Source organism: Gymnodraco acuticeps, unplaced genomic scaffold, assembly GCF_902827175.1.
Source record: "Gymnodraco acuticeps unplaced genomic scaffold, fGymAcu1.1, whole genome shotgun sequence".
Classification (NCBI taxonomy): domain Eukaryota; kingdom Metazoa; phylum Chordata; class Actinopteri; order Perciformes; family Bathydraconidae; genus Gymnodraco; species Gymnodraco acuticeps.
In genome coordinates this window covers 641,144-661,333 of record NW_022992289.1, presented here as the reverse complement: position 1 = coordinate 661,333, position 20,190 = coordinate 641,144, and the positions used below count along the sequence as shown (strand labels likewise).

General features: G+C 43.0%; 1 protein-coding gene across 1 annotated transcript in view; it reads right to left on the bottom strand.

Annotated features, from left to right (window-relative positions):
* zzz3 (zinc finger, ZZ-type containing 3) overlaps positions 1-20,190 on the bottom strand; it is a 28,170-nt gene that overhangs the window by 4,864 nt on the left and 3,116 nt on the right. Inside the window, 9 exon segments of the mRNA XM_034207721.1 lie at positions 6,458-6,607; positions 7,672-7,767; positions 8,081-8,182; positions 8,674-8,745; positions 9,389-9,501; positions 9,628-9,775; positions 11,990-12,128; positions 15,173-16,026; positions 16,028-16,866. Coding sequence (XP_034063612.1) covers positions 6,458-6,607; positions 7,672-7,767; positions 8,081-8,182; positions 8,674-8,745; positions 9,389-9,501; positions 9,628-9,775; positions 11,990-12,128; positions 15,173-16,026; positions 16,028-16,801 — 2,448 coding nt within the window. The 5' untranslated portion in view covers positions 16,802-16,866.

Below are 20,190 nucleotides of genomic sequence, written 5' to 3'. Positions count from 1 at the left end.
TTGTTTTATATCATCTGGATTTAAATAGACTTGTCAGGTATAAATCAAGCTTCCTGTGTACATAACATGCAGCTTTCCCCTCTCATTATCATACAGCTCACAGCTAGTTTGAATGATTCATATATATTTTAAAGTTAGTCATGCATATCTCTGTGAGCCTAAACTCTGCACTTTATGGTATTTCACATGTTCATAGTTCACTTCCTCCACCTTGGTCTATATTTATGCTGCATTGTTGGAGGAACCTGGGGCTGAAGATTTCCATTGCTATAACTACACTGTAGCTGCTGTGTATATGACAATAAGCCTTTGTATTGAACTTAGCAACTCATTTATTAATTGCGCATGGACTGCCGTTTCCTTAACCTGTTGAGACCCGAGCCTGTTTTTCAGGTCTCAGGCTCGAAAATGACATTCCCAGAACAATTGACTATATCTTCACTTCTAAAAAGGGGTAAATTAATGATCTTTTTTCTCAAAGCAATGATAAACCTGTGAGTTGGATGTAGAAAAGTCAGAATCAATATAGATGTTTTTATTTTAAAGTAAATTCAGATTGAACATGGTAAAAGAATGTAAATTATAGTTTCGGTCCAAAACAAAAACATGACTTATAGTGAAAACCAGCCTTGAATGATGGGATAGTAGACTAAAAGCTTTAGAAATCCAAACTATAACATATAATAAGTACCCTGTATCAAGATTGATGACCTTTTTAGAGAGATTTAGAAGAAAGAAACACTTCTGGGGTCATTTGGGTGCATTTTCCATATCTCTGGAACCCATCGGTCGATTTTGATGATTGACACCTCTTTTTAACCGCTAGAGCCAATAGAATTGAGGGGAAGTTCCTACAATCCATCTAAACATTACCCATTGGTGAATGAGTGATGTGCAGCCAGAATGCCCATTACCGGAAGCTGTCATACACTCTCGTAGCAGCTAATGTGAAATCTCCGTTATTGACATAAAAATGGAATTATGGATTATCAGTAATCATTTCAAAGTGACACAGACACATTGGATTAACCTTCCAATTAATAAAGCGTTTTTATCGTTTTAATGCCATTGAACACAACTTTTGATCAGAAACAGCAAAAGGTAAGACAAATTGGCCGTTTTTGCTACCTAAAGCTACGTTGTGTGATGTCTGGTTTTGCTTCCCGAGTTCTGGTCGCTCAGTGATGATACTTATATTTCTGGAATCTGTGGAATCTCAGCTTGCTAATCGATATCTTGTTTGTGCAGATCCGATAAGTAATAAGGGTATTTTACCGTGAGTTCAGTGCTAAGTGCATTAGCATTTTTTCTCTCAGGGCTAATTCAGAGCCTTTGTTATTATTTTATAGAAATGGATCAGGACAAAAAGAGAGAGAATATTTGTTCCTGAAACTTTCAGAGTCTCTTTCCACAGAGGGGACACATGGTGATGTAGAAGAGACATGAAGAAGAGGGGACACATGGTGATGTAGAAGAGACATGAAGAAGAGGGGACACATGGTGATGTAGAAGAGACGTGAAGAAGAGGGGACACATGTTTATGTAGAAGAGACATGAAGAAGAGGGGACACATGGTGATGTAGAAGAGACATGAAGAAGAGGGGACACATGGTGATGTAGAAGAGACATGAAGAAGAGGGGACACATGGTGATGTAGAAGAGACATGAGAAGAGGGGACACATGTTGATGTAGAAGAGACATGAAGAAGAGGGGACACATGGTGATGTAGAAGAGACATGAAGAAGAGGGGACACATGGTGATGTAGAAGAGACATGAAGAAGAGGAGACACATGGTGATGTAGAAGAGACATGAAGAAGAGGGGACACATGGTGATGTAGAAGAGACATGAAGAAGAGGGGACACATGGTGATGTAGAAGAGACATGAAGAAGAGGGGACACATGGTGATGTAGAAGAGACATGAAGAAGAGGAGACACATGGTGATGTAGAAGAGACATGAAGAGAGGGGACACATGGTGATGTAGAAGAGACAGAAGAAGAGGGGACACATGGTGATGTAGGATAGAGACATTGAGAGACATGAAGAAAGGGGCACACATGGGTGATGTAGAAGAGACATGAAGAAGAGGGGACACATGGTGATGTAGAAGAGAGACATGAAGAAGAGGGGACACATGGTGATGTAGAAGAGACAGTGAAGAAGAGGAGACACATGGTGATTGTAGAAGGACATGAAGAAGAGGGACACATGGTGATGTAGAAGAGACATGAAGAAAGGGGACACATGGTGATGTGAAGAGACATGAAGAAGAGGGGACACATGGTGATGTAGAAGAGACATGAAGAAGAGGTGACACATGGTGATGTAGAAGAGACATGAAGAAGAGGGGACAATGGTGATGTAAAAGAGACATGAAGAAGAGGGGACACATGGTGATGTAGAAGAGACATGAAGAAGAGGGGACACATGGTGATGTAGAAGAGACATGAAGAAGAGGGGACACATGGTGATGTAGAAGAGACATGAAGAAGAGGGGACACATGGTGATGTAGAAGAGACATGAAGAAGAGGGGACACATGGTGATGTAGAAGAGACATGAAGAAGAGGAGACACATGGTGATGTAGAAGAGACATGAAGAAGAGGGGACACATGGTGATGTAGAAGAGACATGAAGAAGAGGGGACACATGGTGATGTAGAAGAGACATGAAGAAGAGGGGACACATGGTGATGTAGAAGAGACATGAAGAAGAGGAGACACATGGTGATGTAAAGAGACATGAAGAAGAGGGGACACATGTTGATGAAGAAGAGACATGAAGAAGAGGGGACACATGGTGATGTAGAAGAGACATGAAGAAGAGGGGACACATGTTGATGTAGAAGAGACATGAAGAAGAGGGGACACATGTTGATGTAGAAGAGACATGAAGAAGAGGGGACACATGGTGATGTAGAAGAGACATGAAGAAGAGGGGACACATGGTGATGTAGAAGAGACATGAAGAAGAGGAGACACATGGTGATGTAGAAGAGACATGAAGAAGAGGGGACACATGTTGATGAAGAAGAGACATGAAGAAGAGGGGACACATGTTGATGTAGAAGAGACATGAAGAAGAGGGGACACATGTTGATGTAGAAGAGACATGAAGAAGAGGGGACACATGGTGATGTAGAAGAGACATGAAGAAGAGGGGACACATGGTGATGTAGAAGAGACATGAAGAAGAGGGGACACATGTTGATGTAGAAGAGACATGAAGAAGAGGGGACACATGTTGATGTAGAAGAGACATGAAGAAGAGGGGACACATGTTGATGAAGAAGAGACATGAAGAAGAGGGGACACATGTTGATGAAGAAGAGACATGAAGAAGAAGGGACACATGGTGATGTAGAAGAGACATGAAGAAGAGGGGACACATGTTGATGAAGAAGAGACATGAAGAAGAGGGGACACATGTTGATGAAGAAGAGACATGAAGAAGAGGGGACACATGTTGATGTAGAATAGACATGACGAAGAGGGGACACATGTTGATGTAGAAGAGACATGAAGAAGAGGGGACACATGTTGATGAAGAAGAGACATGACGAAGAGGGGACACATGTTGATGTAGAAGAGACATGAAGAAGAGGGGACACATGTTGATGTAGAAGAGACATGAAGAGGGGACACATGTTGATGTAGAAGAGACATGAAGAAGAGGGGACACATGTTGATGTAGAAGAGACATGAAGAAGAGGGGACACATGTTGATGTAGAGGAGACATGAAGAAGAAGGGACACATGGTGATGTAGAGGAGACATGAAGAAGAAGGGACACATGGTGATGTAGAGGAGACATGAAGAAGAAGGGACACATGTTGATGTAGAAGAGACATGAAGAAGAGGGGACACATGTTGATGTAGAGGAGACATGAAGAAGAGGGGACACATGGTGATGTAGAAGAGACATGAAGAAGAGGGGACACATGTTGATGAAGAAGAGACATGAAGAAGAGGGGACACATGGTGATGTAGAAGAGACATGAAGAAGAGGGGACACATGTTGATGTAGAAGAGACATGAAGAAGAGGGGACACATGGTGATGTAGAAGAGACATGAAGAAGAGGGGACACATGGAGATGTAGAAGAGACATGAAGAAGAGGGGACACATGTTGATGAAGAAGAGACATGAAGAAGAGGGGACACATGGTGATGTAGAAGAGACATGAAGAAGAGGGGACACATGTTGATGAAGAAGAGACATGAAGAAGAGGGGACACATGTTGATGAAGAAGAGACATGAAGAAGAGGGGACACATGGTGATGTAGAAGAGACATGAAGAAGAGGGGACACATGTTGATGAAGAAGAGACATGACGAAGAGGGGACACATGTTGATGTAGAAGAGACATGCAGAAGAGGGGACACATGTTGATGTAGAAGAGACATGAAGAAGAGGGGACACATGGTGATGTAGAAGAGACATGAAGAAGAGGGGACACATGTTGATGAAGAAGAGACATGAAGAAGAGGGGACACATGGTGATGTAGAAGAGACATGAAGAAGAGGGGACACATGTTGATGTAGAAGAGACATGAAGAAGAGGGGACACATGTTGATGAAGAAGAGACATGACGAAGAGGGGACACATGTTGATGTAGAAGAGACATGAAGAAGAGGGGACACATGTTGATGTAGAAGAGACATGAAGAAGAGGGGACACATGTTGATGTAGAAGAGACATGAAGAAGAGGGGACACATGGTGATGTAGAAGAGACATGAAGAAGAGGGGACACATGTTGATGAAGAAGAGACATGAAGAAGAGGGGACACATGTTGATGAAGAAGAGACATGAAGAAGAGGGGACACATGGTGATGTAGAAGAGACATGAAGAAGAGGGGACACATGTTGATGAAGAAGAGACATGACGAAGAGGGGACACATGTTGATGTAGAAGAGACATGAAGAAGAGGGAACACATGTTGATGTAGAAGAGACATGAGGAAGAGGGGACACATGTTGATGTAGAAGAGACATGAAGAAGAGGGGACACATGTTGATGTAGAAGAGACATGAAGAAGAGGGGACACATGTTGATGTAGAAGAGACATGAAGAAGAGGGGACACATGTTGATGTAGAAGAGACATGAAGAAGAGGGGACACATGTTGATGTAGAAGAGACATGAAGAAGAGGGGACACATGTTGATGTAGAAGAGACATGAAGAAGAGGGGACACATGTTGATGTAGAAGAGACATGAAGAAGAGGGGACACATGTTTGATGTAGAAGAGACATGAAGAAGAGGGGACACATGTTGATGTAGAGGAGACATGAAGAAGAAGGGACACATGGTGATGTAGAGGAGACATGAAGAAAAAGGGACACATGTTGATGTAGAAGAGACATGAAGAAGAGGGGACACATGTTGATGTAGAAGAGACATGAAGAAGAGGGGACACATGTTGATGTAGAAGAGACATGAAGAAGAGGGGACACATGGTGATGTAGAAGAGACATGAAGAAGAGGGGACACCTGTTGATGTAGAAGAGACATGAAGAAGAGGGGACACATGTTGATGAAGAAGAGACATGAAGAAGAGGGGACACATGTTGATGTAGAAGAGACATGAAGAAGAGGGGACACATGTTGATGTAGAAGAGACATGAAGAAGAGGGGACACATGTTGATGTAGAAGAGACATGAAGAAGAGGGGACACATGTTGATGTAGAAGAGACATGAAGAAGAGGGGACACATGTTGATGTAGAAGAGACATGAAGAAGAGGGGACACATGTTGATGTAGAAGAGACATGAAGAAGAGGGGACACATGTTGATGTAGAAGAGACATGAAGAAGAGGGGACACATGTTGATGTAGAGGAGACATGAAGAAGAAGGGACACATGGTGATGTAGAGGAGACATGAAGAAAAAGGGACACATGTTGATGTAGAAGAGACATGAAGAAGAGGGGACACATGTTGATGTAGAAGAGACATGAAGAAGAGGGGACACATGTTGATGTAGAAGAGACATGAAGAAGAGGGGACACATGGTGATGTAGAAGAGACATGAAGAAGAGGGGACACATGTTGATGTAGAAGAGACATGAAGAAGAGGGGACACATGTTGATGAAGAAGAGACATGAAGAAGAGGGGACACATGTTGATGTAGAGGAGACATGAAGAAGAGGGGACACATGGTGATGTAGAAGAGACATGAAGAAGAGGGGACACATGTTGATGTAGAAGAGACATGAAGAAGAGGGGACACATGTTGATGAAGAAGAGACATGAAGAAGAGGGGACACATGTTGATGTAGAGGAGACATGAAGAAGAGGGGACACATGTTGATGTAGAGGAGACATGAAGAAGAGGGGACACATGTTGATGGAGAAGAGACATGAAAAAGTGGATTTTGCATAATAGGTGACCTTTAAATAATAAAAGGAAATCAATGCAGTTAAAGTGTTTAGTGTGATGTGACTGACCGAGTCATCAGCCGAGGCGTCCTGAACGCTGCCGTAATACGCCGCACGCTCGTCTTCTTCATCCATGTAGACCGGAGGCTCGTAGGAGGCGAGGAAGGTGGAGGGCCGGTACAGGTGCTTGTTGAGGTGGTGCTGCCTCTTACTGGACGCCTGAGGGATGAACAGGTGGAGTTACAGGAGCAGGCAGATTCAAACAGTTCCCTTTAAACATGTACTTATTTTTAAATGTGTTGAAAGTCAACTAAAAAGCAACAATTGTGAATTATAAATATTTTTTTTATATTATGTGTACAATCAATATGATAATACAGGGTATATGCAGGAATCCTGAAGTCAGATGTAATTCCTTTTGAGACCTTTTTTAAGACCCTTTCCATACATTTTAAGACCTCATCGCCACTTTGAGTTTTAACCGGTTACCTTGGCGACACACTTCACCTCACATTGACTATATGCAGTATTGATTGTCCTTCCTCCTTATCTTCCAACCATTTGGACGGAGACTTGCATTTCCCCATAACGATGTTGTTTAATAACCGGCGTAAACGGACCTTCGCGCGCTATCAAGCAGTGAGCGTGCGATGTTCTGTTCAGATGACGTCAAATCCAACGGGATGCCATAAATAAACTACACAGAATCACACTACACACCTACGCAATGATGACATTCAGGCAGACTGTAGAATACAACCTCTTTGGACCATTTATATACTTATTGAAAACAAGCTACTAAATGTAATACCTTGGAAAATGCCGTTTAATCCTTTTTAATAGCCTTCATTTTCACTAAATTGATTTATCAACTTTTAATACTTTTTTAGACCCCGCAAAAGTATGCAGAATTAAATAAGAAATGACACGATGCCCTTAGTTTATAATATTCCAATCTTATGTGTTACAGCTGACCATTTCTGGAGATATTGGCTGTAGAGATGTCTGCCTTTTTTCTAAAAATAATCGAACTACGGTGCCCAAAACGTCCCAAAAGAGAATCTTAAAAACTCAACAGCAATGTCTCTTTTTTTTTATTAAAGCTACTCCACAGTTGCCATCTCCAACACTCATTATCTCACAAAACAATAATCCAGATAAATAGCCCTGGAGAGAAGTGGTAACATGTCCCTTTTACATTCAAAAGAAAGCCCCATTAGTAACTCTTAAGTAACTCTTAAGTAACTCTTAAGCGGTTTGGTAAGTAAATAACCTTTAAATACCTTTTTAGTGTACATGCACAGGTTGGGTGTTCTTCCAGGCACGGGGATACCAGCTTTTGTCAGTTTGATGAAGTACTTTTGAACCCTACTGGCCACCTGGAATGTTTTGAAAGGAAAATGGCTGTGTTAATTATTTCCAACCGAGGTAATTGAGGTCACGCAAGTGTACGATCCTGCTGCCGGCAGGGGGTCTGTGCCTTTTAGCAAAGGGTACACGCCATGTAACAGTCTGTTTCAATAGTAAAAGGCACACAGATGTATCAGTGCCAATAAAACACAAGGACACATTAGCACTCAGGTGTAGGTCATTTTAAAAACATCAATTTTAAATGAGCAAACACAAAGCAGGTAATGAGCATAAATCAAACGAGCATGCATTTTCTTCCGTTGAATGGCATCTCTCCGTCACCTGTTTCGCTGTTCGATTGCCGAGCTCATCAGCGACCTTCTGCCACCGTCTGGACTCCACTTCCTCGGGAGGGAACTTCAGGAGAAGCTGCTCCAGTTTTTTCTAGCAAAATATACAAAACAACAGATTAAAACAATGTAAAGACAATTTATTTGAGGCATGGATGATAATATACTGCATTGCGACATTAGTGTTTCATGTATTTTATATGATTTTATCACAGAAATGTTTGATAGTAACTGGACTTTGGAGTGACCTGCCTCAGTGCTCTTTTAAAAAAACACTTTTTGAGAATGACCGTTATTTGATTTTATTTATTTTTGTATCACTGTTATTTATTCAACTCTTTGTTTTATACTTCTCTGTTTCACCATTTTACTTAGTTTGATATTACTTCCTATGTTTTGTAAGGTTTACATTAATTTAATTCTTTGTATTTAATTGAGTTCTGTTTTTATGAAAAGCAATTGGAAATGTGCTATATAAATAAAGTGTATTATTATTATTATTATGAAGTTATTCATTTTCTGAAATCCAAGTGAGAAAACAATATTATAATATCTGGGAAATACATCCCAGCATTGAACACCTACCTGCTCCTCCACCGTCCACAGCTGGTTGAAGGTGTCGGACTTGTTCGGCTGAGAGATCCTCCCCCTGATCAACTGACAAGAAAACATGAGTGACAGCCATGTTAAAAATACCGTTTAAAAGAGATCCGTCAGTGTGACACACAAAGCCCGGCTGTCAGAGGAGACTGGAAATTGGGAAAAACGCAGAAAACACAGTAACACTTCAGACTGACAAACACAATCCTGTGAGATGTCAGAGTGTAACCCCGGAGAATGCAAATGTGCCGGCACAACATGAACAGGCAGTTCAACACAAGGAATCCAGTTGTTTGCTCAGTGCTTGGCGCCGTCTAATCCCAACAATCAATCAAAAGTGAAACCTCACTGCCTATACAGAGGTGTGGGGGAGGCGGGCTCCTCATGTTTCCATAGATACCATCTTTTGTGCTCACATGTGCTGCATGCTTAACTCTCCCGACGGGTGAGAGGAGGCCTACGCATGTAATGAGGTAACAACGGGATGATTTGTAGGCCAACCTGCAGGAGATCGGTTACTCACCGGCTATAGACAGAAACGGATGGAGCTGCATCTGCACTAATGATATACTGGGAGACATTCACGGCAGAGTGTGTGTGTGTGGTGTGGTGGGGGGTGTGTGTGTGGTGTGTGTGTGTGTGTGTGTGTGTGTGTGTGTGTGTGTGTGTGTGTGTGTGTGTTATTTCAGCTGAGCCATACCTGTGCTTGCCTGCTGTTCTCCAGAGCGTCACTAGTGGGCAGAGACGAGTACATGGTGGACGACTCGCCTTCCTTCTTGGGCTCTACTGGACTATTTGGTCGGGCAGGCAAACCTGAGGGGAGGAAAAAAGCAGAATTACTACTTTTTAAGTGGAAGAAGAATCGTTAAGTTGTTCATTTTGATAATGAAAGGGAAAAACTGCATTCGCAAAGACAAAGCATATACGGTGTAAACATGCCTTGGTCAAAGATCAGCTTTAGCCGCCTGGTTTTGCGCTTCTTGTCGCAGAACTCTCTCTCAAAGTCGCTGAGGCCTGAGGTGTACTGATCCCATCCGATGTCAGGGAGCTGCACGACTCGCTGAGGACGCGGCAAGCCCAAATTAACCTGAGGGACACAAGAAGGTTCAAATCCATTAACAAATAACAAAAAACTAGGGCCGGGACTCGATTAAAAAAATTAATCTAATTAATTAGAGGCTTTGTAATTAATTAATCGAAATTAATCGCATTTTTAATCACATATGAATGTTTGACCTAAGAACAGTGAGAAGCAATTTTTTTCACATGGATTTTAGTATACCATTAGGCGCATTCACACCGCAGTACTTTTCCCACAAAGGTTCATGAGAACTTGGTTCATGAGAACTCTTTGAACCTGGGGGTGGATTAGGCAAATGAAGCATGGGAGTCCCAGCAGCCTTCCGAGTAAATCGCCAGAACGCCGACACCTCCTCATCTCCACCGCTCCCATGTTTTATTTTGTGTTGCCATAAGTTAGTCTCTCTGCGTTTCTGCGCTGGGCTAATGCTAATAATGCTAATGCAAGGATAATAAAATGGCGGCTTCACAAAACTTTTTGGGAGTTTTACGGGGCGTGGTTTGCAATCCGCCCAGCCAATCAGAAATATAGCTCTTTTCTCACAAGAGAGCCGTACGAAAGTCCCTGCTCTCTAGCAGCTCTCTGCTCTCTAGCAGGGACTTTCGTGGGGGTAAAAAGGTTCTCATGAACTAATTTGGTGTGAACGCGATAAAAGAGGCTAACGTCCACGCTAGCTGCTATATGTTTTGCATTGAGGTGATACTTGAGGCTTGATGTGCTGCGGTGATATGCGAATTCCTTTTTGCATAATTTGCACACAACCGTGCTCTTATCGACGCTTCCATCCGTCCGTTTTTTAAAACAACATTTCCCACTGTTGTTCACTGTGGTTTGTTGTTGTCTGAAGTCATGAACGTTAGTTGGTGCTCCAGTATAATCGGTACGCCTGAAACTCATCCAGTGAGAAACGTTCCGCGGTGCAAAAATAAGTGCGATTAAAATGCGTTAATTTTTTTAACGCGTTAATTTTTGTGTAATTAATTAATCTTAATTAACGCGTTAAAGTCCCGGCCCTATTAAAAACACATTTTAACTTCTTAAACTTTCCTGCATCAAGGTTGAACATGTGACAATGTATGAGAAGCAAACACTAAGACAAGTGCTTATGTTTTGGAACATTTTCTACTTTCGTTAACTATGTTTTGTACTGATAACTTTATGCTTTTTTAAAAACACAAACGCCAGGCATTGCTTAACGTAAATCAAGTTAGCACGGATGTCTGTCTTCTAGTGATTTATAAATCTGTATTCAAAAGACTGGGTTGCTGGCTTTATACTGAGCTTTTCAAGACTTGATTTTCTTTTGTTTGAATGCACGATATCCTTCTCTCTGCACACAAATTACCATACGCTAATGAGTGAATATAACATTTAAGCAGGTCGTCGCTTTAACACGTGCAACAGGTGTTCTGATTGTGTTCAGTGTTTGCATTTACATGAGTGGACAAATGTACGAATTCATTTCCCTTCATATTTTATTCATGAGCATTCAGAAAGAGAGAAAGGTAGACAGTCTGCACATCCTGTCTCAGTTGTGAACAGGTGCAGAACAGAATCTGAGTCATACAGTGGAAAAGGAGAAGTGGTCTGCAGTGAATCATAAAAAGCTCCCTAATATTTATTCAAGCAGCGTTTCAAGCAGCCAGGTATCCCTCAGGCTAAAAACCTAAGAACAAGAACTCCTTTAAAAAGGTCTCCTAGTATACTGTTTCTCATCAATATATTACAGGTCTCAGATATATACAAAACATGTCTCTGAAATGTTTGGCTCCAAACACCAAACAAATCATTGCAGCATTACCCATAATCCCCTCTGTTTCCAAAGTGCTGATTCTCTGTCTGTTACTTTAGATGAAAATAAGGAGCCCCTCCCCACGCCCCTCTGAGAGACATTTGGTTAGAAAGAACTCAATGGTGCTCTAGGAGGAGATTCAGGTGATAATGTGGGGGGGGGGGTTACCTTGGTTGGTGATTGGCTAATGGTTACTCAAGCCAAAACAACGTTATGACATCATAAAGTGGCCAAAATCTGATCAGCTCATTTTCAGACAGGTTTTTATAGAAATGGATCAGGACAAAAAGAGAGAGAATCTTTTTCCTGAAACGTTCAGAGTCTCTTTCCACAGAGGGGACACACGTTGATGTAGAAGAGACGTGAAGAAGTGGATTTTGCACAATAGGTGACCTTTAATAGCTATTCAAACTTTGCTGTTTAGTTACCCGTTTCTGCAGCTGCTCCACAAAGCTGATGGGATCGGCGAGCGCCTCCCTCTGTTGCCGCGCCAACGTCTCCAGGTCCAGGATGGCCTGTGTTCGCTGGGCCTCGAGGACCCCGATGGTCTGCAGCAGCCTCTGGTAACTGAGATGCAGGAGAGCCCGGTTAGACAACAGTGGGAGGGAGGGACGGCTTACATTATTCAACCTGACACTCGCAATGCTGCAGTGCATCAAACTTTTAGACCCCAGACGATGCATAATTCAATCATGGAGCTGAGGGCTAAAAGCGACTACACGAAACTGGTTGTAAAAAAAAAAGGTCTCATTTTAACATGGATGCCTGAAAATGACCTATATATGCAAACGAGACCATCAGTAAGAAGGTTGTCTGTTTGTATGTCGGTTCCAAAACCTGATTCCCAGAGGAAGCATTTGTTCACAGGCCAAGCTTTGCAGGGAGTAATAGTATGTTATCCAGAATTATATTTTTGACATTTTGTGGCTATGGTTGAAGCCGGGTAGGGTTAGCAGAGAGAACAAAAAGAAAACTAAAATCACGAACCAAAACAAAAGTCAACCTTGGCGAGTCATTCAGCAGATGGAGAGAATGTGCAGATTTTAAAGGATTCAAAACAGATCCCTTCTAAATAATATTTTTAAATAAATAAATAGTGAGATGTGGTTTTACATCACTATATAAATGAATTGTTGATGGCTTAACCAAAACAAGATCAGTATCCATACGACGGAAGCACTGCTCACTTTGTGCACCGAAGCCACAGAAATCTAACCAAAATGAATGCTCCTTGCTTTGAGTCATTGCACAAGAAATGAAACCGTCTCCAATCCTTTCCACTTATTTTGCAAAATACGCATTTAAAAAAGGCATTTAGTTTGCAAAGAAAATATGTGTCTCAAACCAGCTGCTCCTTTAGCAAATAATCAACTCATCTATTGCAGCTGCAGAAGGTAAGTGAAAGTTCAAGTGGAGGAGATGCACTTAAACCACTGCTCGGTAACTGAGCTCAGTCTTCATAGCAACAGCGAAACCTTTGCGTGTCAAACACTGGGTTTTGCAGCTCTTGAGGAGTCGTCCACGCTTTACAAGTCTGACCTTTCCTCTCACACCCTCTGGGCCACAGAAGAGCTGCAAACTGAGCTGTCAGTGACTAAGTGTGCTACTGACTACTGACAGTTTACTACATGGCTATAACCTAACCTAAAGTGCTCAGAGTGGATCAACCCCCCCTAACAGGATGTGAATGAAAATCAATGCACAGGACAGAATGTATTCAACAGCTGCCGTGGTTTGAAACTCCTGCAAGCAAAACATTCAAACAAGTCACCGGTGCTTGACCTCATATCCTTTCATTAGATACAGACACCACCCTTTTACACGAGGTGGCGCTCTGCTGACCTCGTTCTGCATCACTGACTGCGGTAAAGCTGTAAATCTGTCCCTGCAGCCACTACTGCACATTTCCTGTACTACAGTCCCTCTGACTCAAACGCAAGATCTCTGCAAAAGAAAACAGCAAGCATGCCGCCTTCCTCAGATGAACAGACGATCCGTGTGTGTATTCATCTGTTTACAGGAAGTGAGGAGGACTTGGCGCAGCTTCTCCGCTCTCTGGACTCCCGCCAGGTGTCCGAGGAGAAACCTGGTGTACCATTGCCACCTGCTGGGCCCCAATACCACTGAAAGCCACAGGGTACAAATAAAAAGCTGGCTCGAATAAAGTAGATGCTTGAAATCAGTCGAGGGGACTGTGTCCAAGTGGACAAAACTGCACCATGAAAATAAAAGTTGTCCTGTAAAGACATCATCATCATCATGTCCATTCTCCATATTCAGCAAACCCTAAAATGCCTAGTCATGCTCCCTTAAAAATGACTCCTTGCTGCATTGATCGGAGCCTTCAAATACTCCTCGCTCAGCAGAAACTAAAACTTGGCACGTCACAGAAACTTGGAATCGGAGAGCAGTGAAATCTTACTCTGAAGCCAGTCTCCAAATGTAACACATTTACTAATATTGGTGTCAAAGACAAAGGGACCTCAGCTGCTGCACCCCCCCTCCTCCTCTGAAGATACATCCTGAATGAGCTCAGCATGGGACCTGTCCACCATCATACACATCCCATCCTGTTTGACAACACGGAACAAACCCCACAGCGAGGAACCCTTTTCCTGTCAAATAACTCATCGCACTGCGAACAGACAGGTCCGAGGCAATCAGTCATTTTAAAATCCAATCTCCCTAGGATATGGAAAGCAGGTTCACACAATCACAGCTCTAGATAGAAGGTGGAAATGAAACGCTTACAAAGTGTAAAACCTGAGCAATACGGGAGCTATAGTTAGACGCTGAGAAACTACAAATAACGAAGAAGAAGAAGAAGAAGAACAAGAACAAGAACAAGAACAAGAACAAGAACAAGAACAAGAACAAGAAGAAGAAGTTTCAAAAGGGTAATATTGATTTCTTTAAGATTACTTTTCATTTGAACTTCTGAAGCTGTAGGTCAAGAACAAATAAATGATCCTTAATAAGTACAACACTGTCACTGTGGAAGAACATTTAAGATCTCTTGAGTTCTCTTAATGTATTATAAATGTAATATTGTTCAAATATAGTAGGAAATAGCCCGTAACCGTAACCAACCTGAGGGGTGGTTCAGAATCATTCACTTCTAATGATAAATACAAATGCAAGCATAGTCAAAGTATATAAACTGCTTCCCTAAAATACTTCAGCACTTTTAAAACACATTTTTAACACAAACAAATGCTCATTAACTCGGAAGTGACTTCCTTCAAAGCCAAAGAGCAGAACGACCACAGAGATCAACATGTGTGAGAGAGTTGGGCTGCTCAATTAATCGTATTTTAATCGCATTTACGATTATGGCTTGCAACGATTACGAAAACAACGTAATCGAAATAAAACGATTATTTATTTGTTTGGTTTTTCAGTTGAGTTATACTTAAAGTTCAGGGTAATCAACTGATAAAAACATACTGTTCAAAAAATAATTCTCCAATAAATGGATGTTTTCAAAGTAAATGGATAATCGTTTTTAATAATCGTGATATCAATTATTGACCCAAATAATCGAGATTATGATTTTTGCCATAATCGAGCAGCCCTAGGAGAGAGCATAATCCCCGGGAGCTCCTACATACTCTTTGTTGTGTTTAAGAGCCAGGTGGTCCGATTCAAAGTAATACACATCTGGCTCCTCCTCCTCTTCCTCCTCCTCTTCCTCCTCCTCCTCAGCAGGCTGGCTCCTCGTCACCTCCCTGCTTTGGTCCTCCTCTTTAGCCACCACGGCCACAATGTCCTCAGCCATGGAGACCGGCCCTTCACAAGAGGGGCCCACAGAGCCTGAGGGCGCAGGTTCCTCCACCATAGGGCAGGCCTCCTCCTGCAGCTCCACCTCCCCCTCTTCCTTCAGGGGACCATTGTCTCGAGGAGGAGAGCTGAGCTTGGAGGAGGAGGCCTTGCCACCGGTGGCTGCCCTCCTGGGTGAAGTCCGCAGGGTGTATCTGTGTTCATAGAGCTCTGTGAAAGAGGGGGGCGTGCTGGATACTGAGGGGTTGTACCCGGGCTCTGTGGGGGAGGGGGTTGTTGCTAGAGGGGGTGTAGTTTCTCCTGAGTTGCTGTTGTTGTTGTTGAATGGACTAATGTTCATGTTAGTGGAGGAGGTGGAGGCAGTGGCTTCCTGCAGCGGTGTTAGTGGCCGGCCGTTGGTGTCGTTCTCCGTCTCGATCACCTGCTCCTCGTGAGAGACACACAACGGTTCCCCCACCACGTCCACCTCCACCTCCTCCACCTCCTCCTCCTTAGCCACTATCAACTCGGGGACAGGGTCCATTGGAACAAACGTTGGTGCAGGTGAGGCTGGCGACTCCCCTGAGCCAGAGACCTCCACCTGCAGAGGGACAGAGTTTCTACAAGGCACAGCGGGGTGGGGGGGTGAGGGAGCTGCCGTCTGACTGCCGTTAAACAGCAACGGGGTGTTGGAGACAGAGGGGGGGGGTCGCACTCGGCTCTTCAGTGAGTGCGCTAGGTTCCTCTGCTTTATTCTTCTGGAGTCCATTGGAGGCCTTGTGAGCATTGGGGGGCCGAGTTGCCCCGTCACACTCCTCGTGTCCATCCTCTGCCTTCCCCTCCGTCGGCTCATCTTCCTCTTGAATGTGGACAGGTGAGGCGGGAGAAGAGTTTTGGCTGGGGAAATCCTCACAACTGTTGTCCTTGCTAGGCTCCGGGACAGACACTGGACTGTCAGATGTGAGAGGCTCGGAGTCCTCGTCGTGTCCCTGAGACTCTGCGGATCGGGAGCACCGCTTGGCCCTTTTGATTTGAGAACAGGCGTCCCGCGAGCCCTTCCCTCTGTCACAGTTCTCCGACTTCTCAGGACTAATGTCTTTTTCTAAACAGGATACGCTCCGTTTCCTGGTGCTGTTCCATTGCTCCGCCTCAGCCGGAGAAGCATTCGAGTCAGTCAACTTTTCCTGCAACAAGGCCTGTTGCTGGCCATCCTGCTGAGCGTCCTGCTTCGCCTCGTGCTTGGTGTCCTGCTGCGAGTCCTGTTTACCGTCCTGCTTAACGTCTTGTTTGGTGTCCTGTTTCGACTCCTGCTTGCCGTCCTGCTTCTTCTTGGGCGAGCGGGCCCTCGGCAGCGGAGAAACCGAGGTGTCCTCCGGCTGGGCGATGCTGCGGTTCCTGAGGGTTCGACCACAAAAGTTCTCATCCAATCCATTGAGCCCCACTGACGACCTTGTGACACGCGAGGAACGGGACGCGGCCATACTACGGCGGGTGCCTACAGTCTCCTCATCCTGGTGCTCTCTCCTCTGCAGCAGAATGTGGGCACCTGCAAAACAAACAGATACATGCATCACATTAGGTCCAAAACACGACTGAAGAATGCAAATATTTACAGCTGAATTAAGACATCACGACACCACCTTTGCAACAACTATAAGTTTGATTGGTGCCTCTTGCTAAGCATGCTAAACATGAATTCATGAATGGAACCCTGGGCGTTTCAAACAAAAGCGTTCACCGGTAGGCCTTTGTTAAATATGGCCTGGGTCATTGCTCAGCTCACACCAGAGAGTATTGATTTATCCTGTCATTGTAGCTAAGCAACAGCTTCAGTCCACGGGCTAAAGTAGATGTCTTATTACAGGTCCGTGCGGAAGAAAGTAAAAAGAGACAAAACATTACGCAATAAAGACACATCTCATTTTTTGACTGTTCTTTCTCGAGCATCTATTTGGGAAATATTGCAGCTCATATATACTGCTGCAAGGAAATAGCCATTTAAGATATTATATGCAGCAAGCATGCATGACGAGGGTAGCACAAGAAATGTGTTACAGACAGTGCCTCAAATACAGGATAGATTGTGTCGGATACTGGAAGATTGTTGCTCTATAAATGAGTTGTTAAAAAAATGTATTATGTGTGACCTCTTGACATAATTACTAGTTTGTTACTGAACGCAATGCATTGGTGACTAACAGTTTGTTTTGCTATATTCTTTATTAAACAAAAAAACAAGTAACACTTTGGTGGCTTTCTTAGAGCAGGTGCTTTTGTACTAAGTCCTTAACACACAGGCCACGTCCCTTCGTTAAATGTAGTACACCTCTTTCACCCTTTCCTGTCCATCACCCATACTATACAAAAAAGATAAAGCCTGCAAAATAATCATTAAAAAAGGTCAGATCTTCCATCGAGCCAACAACACCGATCACAGTCTCTTTTCATTTCACAAATGTCACAGCTTGAATCTCATCTGTATGTGCTTGGTAACCCGGGAGATAAAGGTGACGGCTGCGCAGCGAGCATTTGAAACAAGGAAAAGCCCCTAAAGCTGTCAAGCAGATGACTTGTAAAAAAAGAGTAAAATACCTGCATCGAAATCAAATGCGTATATATGTTTTATTGAGGGCATATTTATCCCCTCCCCGCAGAGGTTACTGCTTGTTCTGTCACACAAAGAATAGATCATGTTGTTCTGACACAGAAGCAACACTGTAATGCTTACAGATAACAGGTCTGTCATCTCACACTGCAGACTGTTTCTCTCTGAATAGCAGGTGTGCCAGAGGACCAACAGGCTGCAATCCTTCCACCGTTTAGCAACATGTACTAACATGGAAAAGCTCCAACAACAACAATCCTACACAAAGCTTTACAGGCTTAGAGTTTGGACAACCACAGGAAGTTGATTGTGATGTTCTAAACCCCGGAGGCAAAAAGAAAAGGCACAACAAAGATTCGCCTGAGGTATTCCACGGACGAAGTGCATTTTGACCCAAATGCACTGGCTTACAGCGTAAACAGGGGCAATAAAACGTAATGCTACCAGGTATGCTAATAGGTATTCAATTCTGGAAAATGTATTGAATACTAAATAATCCACAAATACCAGGGAGCCTTCAAGCAAACACAATTCACTGTCATTTCACTCCTTTGCTTTTCTCAAAATGAAAACACTGTTGCTATCGAGGCAACTTGATTCACTTATTAGAAGCTTATACAATTGTTATAAAGCTTATTCAGTGTTGTAGTACTTTGATTCTATCCATTGCATAAAGGTGAAGCAGATGCAAATCAATGTATCAAAGCTAATATGTTGTGACTAAAAGACTCTGGGCCCTCTGAGAGCCAAGGCCGTTCCAATAACTGAAAAATAACGCGTGTCTCCAGTTTCTTCCCCCTCTGTCTGGGACATTGAAAGGAAATAAACATATTTTCTAACAAAACCCTGCTCTTAAGGATTAAGCCATCACCAGCTTAGCCATTGCACTTTCCTTTCAAGAGGCATACTCCAAATGGTCCAGACCTGAAGGTAATGCTACCCTCATGTCCCAGGTCAAAGGTTGGTGGTTACCTTCGTCGCTTGCTTCGTCGCTCTTCAGAGTGAATACCAAATGCTTTGACAGGAGCCTTCTCCACTGTTCTGTAACAATATCCTTCCCCCTGCCGTCAGTGGAGACATCACGCCAAATATTGTTTTCGGCTTCACGAAGAGATTGAATAAACACCTCCCCAGCGTGAGACTGCAATCCTCAAGCTCAAGGACTTTAAATAAAAAACATACACGAATCTGCTTCATATATATTCCTCGTGAGTAGCTACAGATCAGGTTTCGCTCGAGCAAAACCAACTCGCAACAAATATCCTCGAGACAAAATAATGAATCAAACAACAGATGACAATAAAATGTAACGTGGTAAAGGTCATTATAAAGTGACTCAGTGGAATATGATCTCACTTGGTGTCCTTTTGCAGAAAATGACAAATTAGAGAATAGATCACAGCCATTAACAATGTGGACGTGAAAGTACATGAATCTGTGGCCCTGTCAAAACAGAGATTCGTTTTAAAAGCTCCTTGTTGCTATTTCCGGGACAATTGCTCTCCTCCTACACTGTGCTAAGCTAACACGACAACAAGAACATTTTGATAATATTCCTTCAGGGGGCAAACATAATAGTCACCTGGAACAAGCACTACCACATGCACACATTACTCACACTCCGCTAAAGACTCCAGCTGAGAAAGCTAATGTGATTTGGCCATGCATAAAATAAGAGAGAAAGAAAAACACAAAGGGGGGAGCAGCTGGGGGGGGGGGGGTCATTCAGACTGAGCACTCACTGTTAGACTCACAATCGACTAAACTAATTAAGTCTGCTCATCTGACCTGCTGTCAAAAACCTAATCATTATTTTGAAATGATCAGGGGGTTACCGTACGGCTTTATGAAACATTTGTCAACACGTCCTTGTCCCGATAATCCACACATTGTTTTCACAGCTGACAAAGCCATTCATAAACAACTCATTCAGGTGCCTGTCAGGGAAACATCACAATAAGCTTTGCGCCCATGAAACAATGGAAAGCAAGTTATTACGTTAATCCAAATACCTGTTCTAAGAGTAGGCTCAAAGGAATTTTAAAGAATGAGGCGTTATGTGAGACATGTCATCAAATAAAGAGTTTAAAAAAGGCCTGTTTCTTTTAAGTCCAAACTCTTAAAAGTACAAGAACTTTTCATTTCGGGAAACAATTAACAAACTGGCTCATTTTTCTTAAACTTAGTTTTATTGGCTATCGTGAATCAGAATCAAATCATGAATCACAGCTTCAGTAATAAACGTAAAAGAAATAGATACTGTTG